At 35.0% G+C, this 17,592-nt stretch overlaps 1 protein-coding gene across 3 annotated transcripts in view; it reads left to right on the forward strand.

Moving 5' to 3' along the window:
• Positions 1-17,592, forward strand: part of ebf1b (EBF transcription factor 1b) — a 150,841-nt gene that overhangs the window by 123,522 nt on the left and 9,727 nt on the right. For 2 of the 3 annotated variants that reach the window (XM_051877919.1, XM_051877916.1), the window contains exons 11-14: positions 4,970-5,058; positions 15,355-15,420; positions 16,885-17,062; positions 17,215-17,394. In XM_051877919.1, coding sequence (XP_051733879.1) covers positions 4,970-5,058; positions 15,355-15,420; positions 16,885-17,062; positions 17,215-17,394 — 513 coding nt within the window. The remainder of the gene's footprint in view (positions 1-4,969; positions 5,059-15,354; positions 15,421-16,884; positions 17,063-17,214; positions 17,395-17,592) is intronic. The other variant, XM_051877918.1, reaches the window with a different exon arrangement.

Below are 17,592 nucleotides of genomic sequence, written 5' to 3' on the forward strand. Positions count from 1 at the left end.
TGTTTACTTATCTAAATCTATGTCACTGAAACAATTCCCAAATTTCTTACAAATCCATTAAGTTCAGATCATTTAGACCAGCCGTATCACATACAGCCGTCAGATTCCCAAGTCCTTGAAAGTATCCCAAAGCTAGGATCATGTCAATATATGATATCAACTCTATAAGCAGAACTTCTGTAGCTGCATTGGATTGCTCTCCGTTGACATGCTAGTGTATAATTTAATTGTTCAAACCGGCGTTCTTTTAACAACTCCCTTCTGAAACATTTTGAGCTGCTAAATTAGCTAGTAGCACAGTTAGATACTTCTCTCACTTAGGCTATTTTTGGCTATTTAACCGCTAGAGCTACCAAGGGAGAACTATAAACCAACATCCCTGTGCAAATTGATGCCATGTGGTATTAATATGAGGAAAACAATAAAACAGTTTGAAGAAGTGGAGTTGGGCCAAGCTATAAATACTTACCGTGTGGTTAGCGCTTGTTTCGCATGTAGTGAATACTGCACTTGGCTACAGTGAAAAGTTAGGCCAACAACAATCCCACTTCCCCATTTTGGGAAGAGAACTTTTTGTACAGTAGAGATATTTAAATAGTTAAAGGGCTTCATTCTCCTTCTGAGAACTTCATTTTCTTGAGTTTGTCCCTTGTTAGACCCCTGAAGTAACTTAAGGGATTATTTCCTCTATAGAAATTGACTTTATATGTCTCAATGCCCTTGATATCTCTGAGTTCTTTAAAGTGAGGGTTAAAGGATGTGGTGAGTGGTGACCAAATCAAAAAGTATATCAAATTGGAAACTCATATTCTCTTGAGGGACACACTGACCCACAGTATCAGCCTGTGTTGAAAGTGGAGGAAAGGTTCTTTCATAAGAAACAGCTTCTTCAAAAACACAGTTCTCGTTGGGTTATTTTTCTAAAGGGGTTTGGAACGTGAGTCCAAAAATACTGTGGTTTAAAAAGGCATGATTGCCAGTGAACTTTTTTTTTCAAAGTGGGCACTGGGCACACAGTGGCCTGCAAATTTATTTTGAAACACAAGTGAAAATGTTGTGTTTATAATATAATATAATATAATATATGTTGTAATAAATAAAAACTAATATTGTAACAGTGACAACTAATGAAAGCATATTATATTATATATTATCGTATCATATATCATATATTATTGTATTATATTATTATATTATATCATATATTATATTATGTTATATTATATTATATCATATCATATCAATCATGTTATGTCATGTCATGTTATATTATGTTATGTTATGTTATATTATTAATGTAGATGGTAGGTAATGGTAGTTAAGGTACATGTTTTAAAGCTTATGTCATTGAACCAAGGTAAATTATGGTTAAATAATAATTAAAGTAATTCTTTAAGACAATTCCTTGTGAAAAACAAATCCTAGTGTTTTATCTTTCCCCACATGCCTTGGGAAGCCCTTTGTCCCCACTCTCTCTCCACCTCACTTCTCTCTCTCTCTCTGTCGACCTCTGGGTCTCTTGGTAAGTGAATGTTTTCCCCAGGCTGAGTGAGAGGATTGGATACAATGTAGAAATCAATGGCAATAAGAGAGGAGTGAAGTACTCCTGACACATACAAGCATGTGAATGTGTTTCCTAGCGCACTGACTCATCCATCTCCATATCAATTTATTAACAGATGCCCCGCACACAGGAATACACGCACACACCGGTTCCTGACCGCATTTCTTTCTCCTTCATCCAGACAGGTGTTTCAGATTAATTAGATATTATCAACCAACATTTCCAAGTAAAAGTGTAATTGAAGGTCCTTTATTACGATAATAACTGTGAACAGCAGCACTTACACAGTCATTAACCTATATGTTCTTAATTGCCACATACTAACTTCAGTATAACTAAAACAGAATTTACAGTGTCTTAACCATCTGCTCCAACCGACAGGAAAGTACCTTCGTTTCATGCCCCAGCAGCCCCTAACACTCCCTCACACTCAAACTGTCCAAACCACTCTCTCTTTCTCTCTTCCTCTTTTCTCTCTTTCTCCTCACACGTCCATCCTTCAACAGCCTTGGGACCAGACACTCATTTGACATGTTATTTATGAACATTTTGCAATACATGTTCTCGGGCCTAATCGGATGCTATTTTTAGATCCCATTATGTTTTGAACCACATGCTAACCAAAAAACACACAGGACAGCACACAACTTGACACCTGTAAAACACAGGCTGTTATGAATATATAATATAAATACAGAAATTAAGGCTACTGTAAATGGTTTCATTAAATGTTTCAACATTGTTATAACATGATCCAGAGTAAATGCTCTGCACAGTAAAAAGACTTTTTTTTGCTATTAATTTATTTGTAAATTGTGTTTTGTCTTTAGGTTATATCTAATGTTGTCCGGTTTAGATTTATTAAAGTATTTAATAATATAATATAATATAATATAAATCTTTTATTAAATGTCATGATTGACATGTCATTGTTGCTATTGTTTATTTAATTTATTACAAAATGGGTTAAATAATGTTACTCTAAAAAGTAATTAATTACTAGCTACTAATTACTCTCTCTAAACTGTATTGCATTGCTTATTACTAATTATTTTCTAAATCCCATATCAACCTTGACCAGTAGAACAAGGACAGACATGAAACTGCTCTTTTGATTCTTTCAAATAAATAATATAAAATTGCATATATTATTCTTGAACTGACCAAAGTATTTAAAGGGATAATGTTTCATTAAAAACAAACATTTTAACATTAGACTTTAAATTTTTATGTTAAATCCACTTGTGTTTTATATAGAATTGTTCTATAGTCTACATGCAATTACATCAGAAGTAACTGTAATTAAATTACAAAAAATTTAGAGTAATCCCTTACTTTACCTATATTACAGTAATTATATATAATTATATATATATATATATATATATTAGGGCTGTCAACGTTTAATTTCGATTAATTCAAAATCCTTAATGCGTTAAAATAATTTAGCGCATTTAACGCAAAAAAAACTTATGGAAGCATGTGAAATTGCGTCATAACTTAATTTATGTCACACAGTTAGATGATCTTAAAAGTCCATGCTGATTATATCAGAGATGGCAGAGGGAATTGTTCATTCCAGTGTCTGATATTAAATGGAATGAACGCAACATTTAAGTGAGATGCAGCTGCTGCAGTGTGAGGGAGAACAGATCAGACAACAAAGGTTGCAGCAAAAACCTGATGTTTATTGACACGGGGAGAAAGAAGACAATACAAGAGAAACGTGAAACTCAATAAAGTAAGAAAAAACAAGGGTGTCGCCAAACAAAAGAAATAATCAAAACAAAACCCATTAACTAACGCCCAAGCCCCTAAACTGACCACCAAAAATAAAATGTAGAAATAATACCGAAAGCTTCGGCGTGTGAGACGCCTTAACTAAACTATGCTACATAAATAAACAAAAATACAATAGAGGCGAACACCCACACACTAACTAATATAACGTACTAGCTGCCGGTTTCGAGTCAACGTCATGTACATCGGAATTAACAATTGTCGATGAAATTGAAACTAACACTGGGTAGAGTTGTACATAACAAAGGGATCATTATTTGTCAATCAAGACCGAATCAAGTGGTTAACAGCGTTCTGCGAGATGGGCAATAATAAAGAAGTTCACACCAGCATACGAATGCGCACATACAATGAACATGTGAAAATTGAAGCACGCTCTTTCTCCATCAGGTTAACTAATACACGAGTGCATCTAACAAACTCACAGGAATGCCATCTCAATAAACCACAGACTAAACGAACAGTTCAAAGACACGCTGGCTGGCTTCTAGCATTACAAAGATGAGTGAGGTCCGAAGCCCAAACGCTCACTGCAGGTGTAACGCTGCCACAGCCTTTTAAATCATCAGCAACCCCGCAGATTAGCAGAACGCTGGTCATGACGTCAGAACGATGTTGTACAGAGCGATACATAAAATGCATTACCATTCTGATACATCGACTTGTAGACAAATCTGTATAATTCACTCTTCCTCTTCTTCTGAAACAGTTTGTGGTTCAAACATATATGGCTGAATTAAACCACTTGCCATCGGGTAGCGGGTAGCGGGTAGCGAGGGTACCACAGTTGACCGAGTGGATCAGGTATTCTGAGCTTGTGTGATTGAGTGGAGGCGGAGACTAATTTGCATATTCATAGATCCGCGTATACTAAATGAAGCAAGGATTTTCAAAGGAAAAAACATTTAAATATGTCATTTTGGTGATCAAAGATGAGTTTTAAGGGATAAAATGATTGACTACAGGGGGACTTTAAATGCTACTGCAGTCAGGAGTTTTTGTTTGGTCCCCTACTTTTAAGTAGGCTCTTAAAACTGTGGCACTTTACAAACAATCATATGCCATCATAAACAGATCTTCTTCTACTTCCATTTTCTGTCCATTACTGGAGCAAATGGTGTCAGATAGCTTGTTAATATCTCTCCTGTCCTCCATCTCATCCCTCGCTCAGACTGAGTGACAGGCTTTCGCGTTTTTGACAGCATAAAGACTTTATGCAAAGTAATTGCTGCGCTAAACGTAAAAACATAAACGTCCTACGATTACATGCTATATTCGCTTCCTGCACTTAACATGGGCGTAAGAATTCCCAACAATTTAAAATGACTTCCATTAGAACCGTTGTATATATTAATATTGCATTTTCTACAGAGTTATTACTCTGGGTTGTAGCTGTATATTTAGAAAAAAAATGTTAATTTACAACAACTAAATGTCCATGTTAAGTTTTGTTCCATAAATATGGAAAGCCTTTTATTCTTTGCAGCCTTTCAATGGTCAGCCATGTACTAGTGTTAAATGTAAAATATCAATAGGAAAAAACAAAAACAAATCTTTTCTAAAATTACATAAAATGAATGGATTTGTCTCTGCTTTTGTTTGTAGCCCTGAACGAGCCCACCATAGACTACGGTTTTCAGCGGTTACAGAAGGTGATACCTCGACATCCAGGAGATCCTGAACGCTTGCCAAAGGTACGAATAGCGTTTCCACTATTTCCACTACTGTTAAATACACATCCACAGAAATGTGCTGTTGAAATGAGGTGTTTGTTGAGCAACAGATGCTAAATGAAGTAATTGTCCTGATTTTAGTGAATATATATACAGTATATACAATAGTTCATTTTGGTTCTCAAATCTGATTGGCTGAGAGCCTTTTCCAGCCATGCGATATCAGCACTGGAACTGATTCACCGTTTGTATCACTGCACTTGTGGCAACCGTCATGGCGGTCGAGCAAATCCACCATATTTTATACAAATACTACTGTTGTTGTGTCACAAAATGTCGTTTTAGGAGTTTTTTAGGTGAGAATGTAGTTATTTAGACCTCAAATATGTGACTCATATATAAACATAGCGCCTATTTTACAGTTTGCTTAGACTCTTTTGGAGATGTGAGCTCCAGGAACAACTGTTAAACTGTCAAATTGAGATTTGAATCCATGGCAGAAGGAAGTAGTTCGGCACTAAAGAGGATTTTTAAAGACACTCCGTTGTTGTTTCTTATTTATTTACTCACTTGTGCCGTCGAACTGTTGTATAAACGCAATATCACATGAGTGGCCATGCTATATGGCTGTATATCAGCACTCTGTGATTACCTACGGCACTTGTGTGATATTGCTTATGTATATATATGGCCAACTGAATGATAGCTGATTCATATTTAAAGCCTTAATCACATGACTTCATTGAACTAACAGGTTTATCAAGAATCCATGTTGGGTGGGCTGAATCAATTATACAGCTGTATGCATTTCATCTGTATAACATTCCTGTATGACATTCCTCTATCTCTATTAAGTGCTTCCAGATCCTCTTTCCTTGATTCAGAAAGAGTGCTACAGCATTAGCTATAATATCAAAGTAGGGATTCTCACTTATGAAGGACTGAAATGGCGGGCTGCATGGTTATGTCATCATTGTCTTGGTGATGAAACTCATATGGTAATAATTGTGCTTGGATGAACATTAGAGTCTGTTGCAAAAGGACAGAAAGAGTTGCATCATGAAAAAAAAAAAAAAAAACTTTCTGTCTGTTGCTGTTGTTCTGCTTCTACATGTATATTGAGTCATGTTTTGCATGTGTTGTGTTTGTTGTAATGTTATCCTCTGATTGTAACAGGTACTCTATATAGTGCTTTAACTGTTTTTCAGGTTGGGCTATTTGGTCTTAATGAAACCATGTTGTTTAGTTGTGTAAATAATCCAAATAAGCTAGAGTCACAGAATGGAGTTATTTGGTTTGCATGTGTTGTGCTGGAGATCTAGAAATATGGCATAAAACAGGCTTTGTTCAATCACTGTGATTCAAAGTTCAAATCTCAGTTATACCAGGAGTAGGTCAGGTGTCAGGAAACATTAGCTTACATTTCGGCAAGTACAACGTGTTCCTGGATCAACTTTCTTGTTGGTCCTGGAACAACATTCCTATCGACAAATCCATTTTTGAGGGGGTGGGGGTGTTAGGATTTAGACCTCAGTTTAGGCCTGAGGTTTGGGACTAAAGCAACATTCTTCAGGCCCGTTCACAACAAGGACAATAACTATAATGATAACAATAAAGATATGTGACCCTGGACCACAAAAACAGTCTTAAGTCACACTGGTATATTTGTAGCAATAGCCAACAATATGGGTCAAAATTATCGATTTTTCTTTTTTGCCAAAAATCATTAGGATATTAAGTAAAGATCATGTTCCATGAAGATATTTTGTAAATTTCCTACCATAAATATATCAAAAATGTATTTTTGTGAGTGGATATGCATTGCTAAGGACTTCATTTGGACAACTTTAAAGGCGATTTTTTTTTTTTTTTTTTGGACCCTCAGATTTTCAAATAGTTGTATCTTGGCCAAATATTGCCCTATCATAACAAACCGTACATCAATGGAAAGTTTATTTATTCAGCTTTCAGCTGATGAATAAATCTCAATTTCAAAAAATTGACCCTTATGACTGGTTTTGTGGTTCCGGGTCACATATAGTTTTAGAAATCGTTCTAAATTTAAAAGAACTATAATGATAATGGCATCATCACACTTTAAAAATGATTTTTTTTTTTTTTTCCAGCTGATGAACAATTGAACATTAAGAGCCAATCAGTTATAGTTATCTTTATAGTAATCGTTCTTGGTGTAAACAGTATAATATAATATAATATAATATAATATAATATAATATATTCATCAAATTATGCATTTTGTAATTAATTAATAAAATTAATAGCAACAGTTAATGGATGGATATAACTACAAGACATATTATATTATATTATATTATATTATATTATATTATATTATATTATATTATATTATATTATATTATATTATTATATATTATATTATATTTAGATGAGATTGTTTCTGAGCTTTTACATTAATATTGTATTATTTTTATGAGTAAATCTCAGAGGTAAAAATGATACGTTGCTGAGAATCAACCTATCACAGTCTTACTCTATACAACCACCTTTCTCTAGCCCTGAAATCTGATTGGTTGATAGGGATATTGTTCCAGAACCAACAATAATGTTGATTCAAAAAGTTGGTAAAAATACTGAAACTTCAAAAGTTCCCATTCAACATTAACCTCCTATTTAGGAGTATTGAGTGCGCTTTCTTGTTTGGATTATTCTGTTCGTTTAACAAGAGTGTATGTTTGATGATGAACTATGTACATGTGAGTGTATTTTTAAGAGTGGTGTTGAGTATGTGTGTGTGTGAGTGAGTTTAAGAGCGCGGGCACCCAGAGGTGATCCATCATGGTGAAGTCAGCTGTCCAGCGGTGCCTCCCGGCAGGTCAGCGATCGAAGTCTCCGCTAGCCGGACTTTATTATTGCTCCACCACCAGTAATTGAGTCACAGCAGAGGGTGTGTGTGTGTGTGTGTGTGTGTGTGTGTGTGTTTGTTTGTATGCGTGTTTGTGTGTGTGTGTGTGTGTGTGTGTGTGTGTGTGCTTGAGAGGAGGAAGAGAAATTATTCCAGCACACTGGCACCTCTGACATTCAGAACAGTGTTGAGCTCAATGAAGAGGTCGGACATATGGAGGAACAGAGAATCATACATAATCTCTCGCTCTCTCTCCATCTCTCTTGTCTTGGCCGCTGTCCCATTGGCAGTGGTGGCGCCACACACACACACATGGTCTGTTCCTCTCCGCCCCATCGATTTTCTCGTCCTTATTGAGGTAATAACAGTTTGTTGACGGGGCTCTCTTTTCAACTGCTCACCTCAATCATACCAGCCAAACACAGGGACGCCAAAGAGAGAGAGAGAGAGAGACTGGCACACACACATATGTTTACCTAGCCATCTAAATGAGGGCATACCATAGACTTCTATTGTTTTTATATGAAGCTAATTATAGACTATATAATTACAGACAAATGGTAAACCAAACCCAACTTTTTTTTCTTTCTTTCTTTCTTTCTTTTTTTTTTTTTTTTTTTTGGAAAAAAAATATATTTACTTATGGACGTACCTGAATGCCCCCAAATATATTTACTGACTGATTCATATGTTTATTCATTTATTTTTATTTTTTCTAGTTTGCGGGAATAGTTTTCTCCTCAACGTATAGCTAAGTAAACACACACAAAACAAAGAAACTTATAGGAAATTAAGCATAACGACATATGAGAACTTTACATTTCATGTAACTTTACTGTAAAATACTGTTAAATGTACCCTTTTGAAAGTAAAAAAGGAACAAATCATGTTTACATTTTTACTGTATTTTAACAGAATAATTATTTATCTGAAGCAGAATTATTCTCAATATATTTATTTCTTTGTTTTTCACACTTTTACCAGTCATTAGAGAAACAGTTATAGAACAAAAGTGGCTTTTTTCAGTTGGGTTTCCAATGTTTCTCACATCTAAACCTCTCAGTTTAGTTTTATATAGAGTGTGTGCTGTTCCCAGATCAAACTCAGACACAGACAGACATGAGAGCCACAGAAGGACAGACGGTGTAGTAGCCCGTATGAAAGGATTAGAGAGGACAACAGAAGTGTGAATGCTCTACTGGACATTTACATTGACAATGAGGTCTGACATGGACCAACACAACCTGCCCATTTTGGTCCTTTTATTGATCAGTTTTTAGTATTTATGTTCTTAAAGGAATAGTAATTCATTCATGATTCACCCTCATGTTGCTCCAGTTCTCCATGACTTTATTGATTCTGTGAACACAAATAAGATGTTCAAACCATTCAATTTGCATTTTGAAGCTTCAAAAAAAGAGCATGATAAAAATTAGTCCATGTGACTTTTATTCAAAGTGTTCTGCAGCCTTACGGTAGCTTTGTGTTAGGAAAAGACCAAAAGTTCACTCTATATTACAAATAATGACCCATTTATTGAACCTTTTGACAAAAATCTAAAAAAAAAAAAGTTTGCATAAAGAAGAATTTTTTGTTGTTGTTTGTTTAGTATAATATTTGATACATATAGTATATAGTATGATAAAAAAAAATAAAAAAAAAATAAAAAAAATATTCAGCTGCCTAAACTGACCAAAAATGTGCAATTTTGTGCAGTTGCTCTTTATATGGCCAAAAAGATGAAATTCTGATGATTTGTAATGTAAATCAATTCTAAATGATAGCAGTATTGCAGACTGCTTACATAAAATGCACATACTGTATATATCAGTTACTCTATATCTCCCAATAATGTCTTTCTAAGATCATATTTAAATGCTTAATTTTATGATCAAAGCTATGTAGTTTTTATTGTGGGGGCAAAACATAATGCAATTTAATACAATAATAATTGAGAGATGACACTCACATTTTTTCTAAACAATGATATATGGATAATCAAGTAAACCTACGCTGCTTCAGTCCAGTAAGTGTTTATTTATAAATAATATTACTAGCAATATAACGATTATTCTTACGTCATTAAAGATTTCACTGCAAAAAGACATGTACAGACCTGAAGGTAGACATTTTTTTTTAGAATTAAAGGCCTTTTTAATAAAAAATAAAGTATCAATCAGACAACAGAAGGCAGATTGTGTATTGGCCATATTAATAATTTATAACATGTTTTAGGAATTATTGACTGAAAAGCTTTCCTGGGAAGCCAGATTTGCTGATATCATTGCATTTGAAGTTGTTGTCACCGGTTTATGTTGTCACCATATTATCAGAGTATGTGATGATGTCACGCTGCATCGGATGTGATCTAATCAACATTGTGAAGGGCTTTTATCGGCTATCAAAATGATGATCCAAACATGATGTGCTGCTACTTCCTGTAAAGTTTGGTATAGTCACGTAATGTTGGGGAAATCATGAATATTTGAAGTTGTATGATGAGCTATTGCTGAAGCAGTGCCATTTGGGACAATTATGGATCGTCTTTAACCTTATACACTCTAAAATATGATTTTTCAAAGTTGTACATAAAGACTATTTGAGTACATTTTACAAGAAAATACTATTTCGTTTTTTCTTCAGTGTTACTTGTTTCTTTGTAATTGTTTGCAATTTCTGAGTAAAAATTGTTGTAGTTGTTTGATCATCAGTTTTACGTGCCTGCACTCTAAAATAAAGTGAAAAATATTAGAATTTCCCAACCGAACTGATGAAAAACAAAATTGGCGTACACTCTAAAAAGTAATTCAGGGGACCTCAACTTAAATAAATGTATGATTGCAAGTTAAAATTCTAATTTATTGTTTTAATAAAACCTTTGCAAACATTATTTAGTAGAGTTCTGTTGACATAATAATGTTGATCATTACATCAACTTAATATCATCTGTAATTTAAACTCAAAATTTTGCTTTAATTGGCTTTTTTTTTTTAAAATTAGGTTGTAGTAACTTAATGAATGGCAGTGGATTTCTAGGTGTTTTAGGACTGGATAAGGAGAGTAAATGTTTAAATTAAGTGTTAATTTGTGGTTTTAGTGAAGGGAAAGACCTGTTAGTGTTTAATGCTGTTATGTTTGACATTTAAAAGAGTTTTTGTGGTTACCATTGTGCTGATGCAGTAGATACATGAAGGTAAACACTGCATTGACTCTATAAGCAATGACTGCGCTAATGCCGGTGACAAGTAATATCTTACTTGTTCATTAAATATACATGTTAAATAAGTTATGTTAGTATGTGCTATAATAGTAGCTGTAGATTTGAACTGAAATAGCTAAGATTAGGAGGAAGTCAGGTTTATTGAGACACTTTTTCCAAGTCATCTCAAAAGCAAAAAATGTCCTAATTACCCTGAATTGACCCTAATTGGTGGCCATGTGTCCACCAAAGCGTTTTTAGCGTTTTTTTTTTTTTTTTTTTCCTGTAGGGATGCTTTGTTGCTATGAAATCGGCAGCACTGTTATTTGTAGCTGATTTTGCAGATAAATTGTTTCAGACTAAAAATGTTGACACAATGAAGAGTGCCTGCTATGTATGTTCGGAGACCAGCAATATTAATTTCTCATCCATTTTGTTCTGTTCACTGCTTGTTGATATCATTGTACAGCAAGAATGTTGTGACAGTTGGTCGGTGTTGTATTTGTCCCGCCCTTCCTCCACTTTGATTGGACGGCTGGCTAAAAAGTGACATTGATGAGCGCAGCGTTTTACTCAAAGTTGAAAGTTCTTCAACTTGAGGCGACCGGTAAAAAGTGGCAAGCCTCAGCATTGAGCGTGAAAAAGACGCTCAACGGCTCGTTACACTCCTGGCTTTTAAAAACGCGGCGCTCCCATTGAAAACAATTGGAAATATACGCTATCCGTTGGAAAAAAACGCTTTGGTGGACACACGGCCTAATTGGTTCCAGGGCTACAACTTTGGTAGTTGGAGGGACTCAATTTTTTTGAGTAATCAACTTAAAAATTTGAGTTTATGCTACAAATTATTAAGTTCCTCTAACTCAATGTAGCTTGTTGGTTGAACATAAATGTTGTCTTAACTCAAAAAAACTGATGTAAACTGTTGCGTTAATTTTTCTTTGTTGAGCCAACACATTATTTTTTAGAGTGTAGAAACGATTTTCACTCAGAAATTGCTAGTAACACATTGAATTAAACATTATTTTTTTGAAGTAGAAAAACTGAAACAGTTTTTTCTTTTCAAAACATACTGTACACCAATAATCTTTTATTTACAACTTCGAAAAATCATTTTTTTACAGTGTAGTCCAAAGGCATAGAAAAACTTCTAGTGTTTCTTATTACACTTGTGATGTATAGAGCTCAGTGTTTCTGCTATACAGTATTCATCATCGACCTCTGCTCCTCATCTTTTCTGCTGCATCTGATTGATGTTTTGGCTAAACTCACACGTATTGGGAATTCACTGCCTCCGGGCCGCCCCACGTTCATTCGGGGCCTTTCGCTCGCCAGTATCCCTTTCACGCTCCCCCACACTGGGCCGCAGAGGGACTCTCCTCCGCCTCCTCGCTCTCTCCGCGGGATCTATCGCTCTAACAGCTCCCCGTGACGATAATGAGAGGTTAACACAGTGCCAGCACGGCCATAATTGAGTGAATTTAGCACCTTGGACAGCGCACTAAAACTCCTCATTGCTTGCCTGACCCCCCGTCAAGTTTTGTTTGTGCGTTTGTGTGTGTCTGTGTGTGTGTGGTGCGACACACCCCAGGCCTGATTGGAAGGCAATATGTTCCAACACAGCACTCGCACACATTGTAAGGGGTAAGATCCTGGTGAAGGTTGCATTCAGATGGGGGGGAGCAATTTTCTGCTTGTCACTCGGTTAGCTGGAGCAGCGCCCTTCTGCATTAACTTCTCCCACACACGAACATACAGGACTGAGAAATATAAGGAAAACGCTGTGTTTGAGCACAGTGTGAACAGTACTGCAACTTAAACATCTAACAGCAGTACATTTATGGGAAAAAAATACATGAATTTTACAGATAACAATGATCATTATATGTAAATCTACTAATTTTGTCAACATAATCTTTGTAAACTGTTCATAAAACCATTCATTCATGCAACAATTTACATTTATATACATTTTATTTACATGTATACATAGGTTTTGCAAACAATTTGCATTTATATCAATTCAACAATTAACGTAAGAATGATTTTACGTACAATTTAGATTTTTATCATTATGACCATTTAAGAAAGAGTTTATGATGGATTTACATTTATAACAATGTTTTTACAAGAATGGTTATACAAAAAATGTACTATTAGAGTTTTTGTTCTGCTTCTGTTTCATGAATGATGCCCATTGTGTTTATTTAACCCTCTGGTGCTATTCGGTCATTTTTGATCGGAAAATTTTACTTTCTTTCTTTCTTTCTTTCTTTCTTTCTTTATTTATTGTTTACTTTATCGGAATGGTACGAAACTTGGTAAAGGTTTTGGCACTTGCTATGTGATCACCAAAAAAAAAAAAAAAAATCATGGACATGATTCGAAACAGTTAAATGGTCCTGAAAAAATTGTCACACTTGTACTCCTCACGGTCCAAAATGACTGCATTGGAAATGAATGGGAAATGAATTTCTTCAACTTTTGGTACTGCACCCAAACAAAATCTTAAGCCCGGAACACACCAAGCCAAGTTTTCTCAGTGTGTTCTGCACTGTCGGCTGAAGTTAGTCCTCGTCTGCTTTTTTTCAGTCGTTTTGACATGTTGAATCGCCGTCGGAGCACATCGGTCAGTCGGGCCATCTGTTCATTCTGATTGGCAGTTCAGCTCCTGTCACCTGCAGGCGCAGAACGGATGTGCTACTTGGCCGTCGGGTGTCGAGTGTCAGTTTGGTGTGTCAGGGCAACTTTGGACCAGCCAACCCCGCAGTCTGCTTTCGTCACCACTAGTTCGTCGGCGTCGGCTTGGTGTGTTCTGGGCTTTACTGAAAGCTCATTTTTTGAGATATCAACCTCAAATTTGGAACACAACTTGTTTATATTTATGGCTTTGATTTTCTCACAGTTTTAGAGTAAAACACTGTTTTTTTTTTTTTTTGGAAAATATATATTTTATTTAAAATTGAAAATAGTATTTTGTGTATTTTTCATAACAATATACGCAAAAACTTTTTTACGTTTACTTTTTTTTTTTTTTTAGACTTTTTCTGCCAAGTGTCATCTTTAACAAGAGACCAAACTTAAGTCTGTGCTCCAAAGCATTCAATATTTATGACAGTTTAAGTTAGAAATTTTATTTTCTGGTCAATGCTCAAAAACTGAATAAATGGATTATAACTACTGCATAAATATAATTTAGTACCATAAAATCCAATAAAAAGACAAAATATTAAATAAAAAAAAACATTATCAAACTAAAATATAGTACATTCATTTCATTGAAATAAAAAAATAATAATAATTCGGTCATTTTTGACCGCCACTCGAAGAGCACCAGAGGGTTAATCACTTATTAATAACTTAGTAACTTATTAAAATAGCATTTGAGATTCAAAATGTCCACATGTGAAACCTTGGTAATATGTTTCAAAATCGCATAAACATTGCAATTTTGTGAAATATGTGACATTCATGTGATTTTTCCCTAAGGGTATTTTGACTTTTATGACAAACCTGCGTGATATGATCCATGTTTCATCATTAATACATTGTTTTTGAAAATTTGTTCAAAACACAGGATTTAGTTTATGAACTTTTACTTTTATTGTGCCATTTGTTGCAATTCTCCCCTGCTTGCACATCCCATGCTAGTTTGATAATGTGCAGATATTGCACAAGCCACATAATCACATTGTTAAAACAACACAAAAGTCACTAATGCTTTCCAGCCATTGCTCTTAAACAATCATGACACCCGTTGTCCTTCTTCCCCGTCATGTGACTGCGCAGAAAAGCGTATGTTAAAGTAATTACTTCTCATTAGCAGGAGCGCATCGATTCCATCTCTGATGTACCGTCATCGCAAGAGCTCTTACGAGAGCTGGCTCTCTGCTGAGTTATTGCCCAGTACTGTGAAACCGAGTGACCTTCACTGCAAACATAGATTGCATTGTCCTTCCTCAATGCAAAGCAGATGTTTGCTGAAATACTGCACTTTTTCATCCTGACAGACACAGAACAATTGAGCAAACATCAGCTCCATGTGTTCCACTTGGCTGTGATCACTGATGTTATTAAACGGAAATTCAACCCTTTTTTCATCTGTGAAAGAGAACAACATCACATTGTATAGTTACAAGTGACAAGTATTATGGATTGTACATTTATAAACAATGAACTGAGGATGAAAGGGGTCCTAAATCTTTTCTTTGTTTGTGTGTTATTTTGCATACAGGAAGTGATTTTGAAGAGAGCAGCAGATCTGGTGGAAGCACTTTATGGAATGCCCCATAACAACCAGGTGAGGAACATTATCATTGATACATAACACTTGCTAAATTCTCTTCACCGTCAGTTTGCTCTTAAAGGGATAGTTCGGCCAAAAATGAAAATGCTGTCATCATTTACATAATTTACATCATTTACATTAACCTGTATAAATTTCTTTGTTCTGTTGAACACAAAGGAAGATATTTTAAAGAATGTGGGAAACTGAACAGTTCAGGGGCACCATTGACTTCCATAGTACAAAAAAAAAAAAAAAACTACTATTGAAGTCAATGGTGCCCCAAAGCGACCTGGTTATAAAACTTTCTTCAAAATATATTCCTTTGTGTTCAGCAGAAGAAAGAAATTTATACAGGTTTGGGACAACTTGAGGGTGAGTAAATGATGACAGAATTTTTATTTTTGGATGAACTATCCCTTTAACACATTTTGAAAATACACTATATGGGTGTTCTGTCACTCTTTTTGGCCCTGCAAAAGCAAACTTTTAGAAAAATAAAACAAAATTGAAAACTTCCAGCAGTGTACATACTGTACATCACAAAAGAATTATGTTATTTTTGTAATTTTTCCTACCCGGTCATGAACATTTTCACTACATGTCAAATGATGTATTGGGTTTAACAGCATTCTGTAATGGAAAAGACACTGGTGGAAATGGTATCTCAAACGTTTTTAAATCAAATTTCTTTTTACTTTTGCTAAGGCAACTTTCATATAGCTAGCATTTTTCTGTATCTTAAATACACACAAAATTAAATAACATTTTCAAACTTAAAATAATTGGTAAAATAATTCAAAAATTACAACATGATTGGAAAAAAATGAAATTATTTTACTCACAATGTAATGAAAGCACACTTTTCACTGCTACTGTTGTCTTCTTGATAAACAAGTACGCTAACTTTTAAAGAAAAAAAATATTAGTGACAAAATTGTCATAGAGGAAATGATGCCACAACTGAGGGATGTAATTTGTTTTGTATATTTAAATACACACATATGCATGTATATATTTAACAAAAACATATATATTTATATTTATATATAATATAATTTATATATATAATATATACAACACATGTGTACATGTAAATATTTCTTAAATATATACATGTATGTGTGTGTATTTATATATACATAATAAATATACATTGTACACACATACTGTATATTATGTAAACACAAACTTATATTTTGGATGCGATTAATCGTTTGACAGCACTAGGTTATATATATATATATATATATATATATATATATATATATATATTGAAAGTCTGGGTCTGACACAGTAAAGGGTAAAATAATACTATTTACATATAATTAAGCATTTGTAAAGTAGAAAAAAAATGATAATGATAAAAAGTGTAATGTGACCTTCATATAAGGAAACTTAAAACCAAAAGTTGAAAATACACCCATATTTCCAAAGAAAGTGTTAAATTGTGAGAGATGATGAATCATTTTTCCTTAGGAAATAATTCTAAAGCGAGCAGCAGACATTGCTGAGGCCCTGTACAATGTGCCACGAAACCACAACCAGCTGACCGGCCTCACCAACAGCTCCGTCCATGCAAGCATGATGGGAGTGAACTCCTTCACTGGACAGCTCGCCGTGAACGTCTCGGAGTCGTCTCAGGGTGGAAACCAGGGTGAGAAATTGTTTCTCTCTCTTTTTCCCTCCTCATAACGTGCACAAGTGTGCTCTAGTGATGTTTAGGATAAAGTTCATCAAAGCTGTGTGGTGCCACACTACTTTGATGTAAGGGTAAGTTGACTGAGTTTTGCGTGTGTCTGGTTGCAGGTTTCAGTCGTAACACGAGTAGCGTATCACCGCATGGCTATGTGCCCAGCTCCACCCCTCAGCAAAGCAGTTACAGTACGGTATCCACCAGCATGAATGGCTACGGCAACGGCGGCATGACCAACCTGACTGGCTCCCCGAGCTTCCTGAACGGCTCTGCCGCCAACTCGCCCTACGCAAGTGAGTTTTCACGATGTGATTTTCTATATATTTTGTCCATGAAACACAAGTGAATGTGACCGCACCTTAAGACATGTGACAAAATGTGATGTCATTACTGTAAAGTCAGACCTACTGTGACATGCTTTCATGTGCTGTTTAAATACATGAAAACGCAAATGAGATTTGAGATCTTTTAAAATACATTTAAAAGGCATT

This window comes from Ctenopharyngodon idella, chromosome 21 (assembly GCF_019924925.1).
Source record: "Ctenopharyngodon idella isolate HZGC_01 chromosome 21, HZGC01, whole genome shotgun sequence".
Lineage (NCBI taxonomy): Eukaryota > Metazoa > Chordata > Actinopteri > Cypriniformes > Xenocyprididae > Ctenopharyngodon > Ctenopharyngodon idella.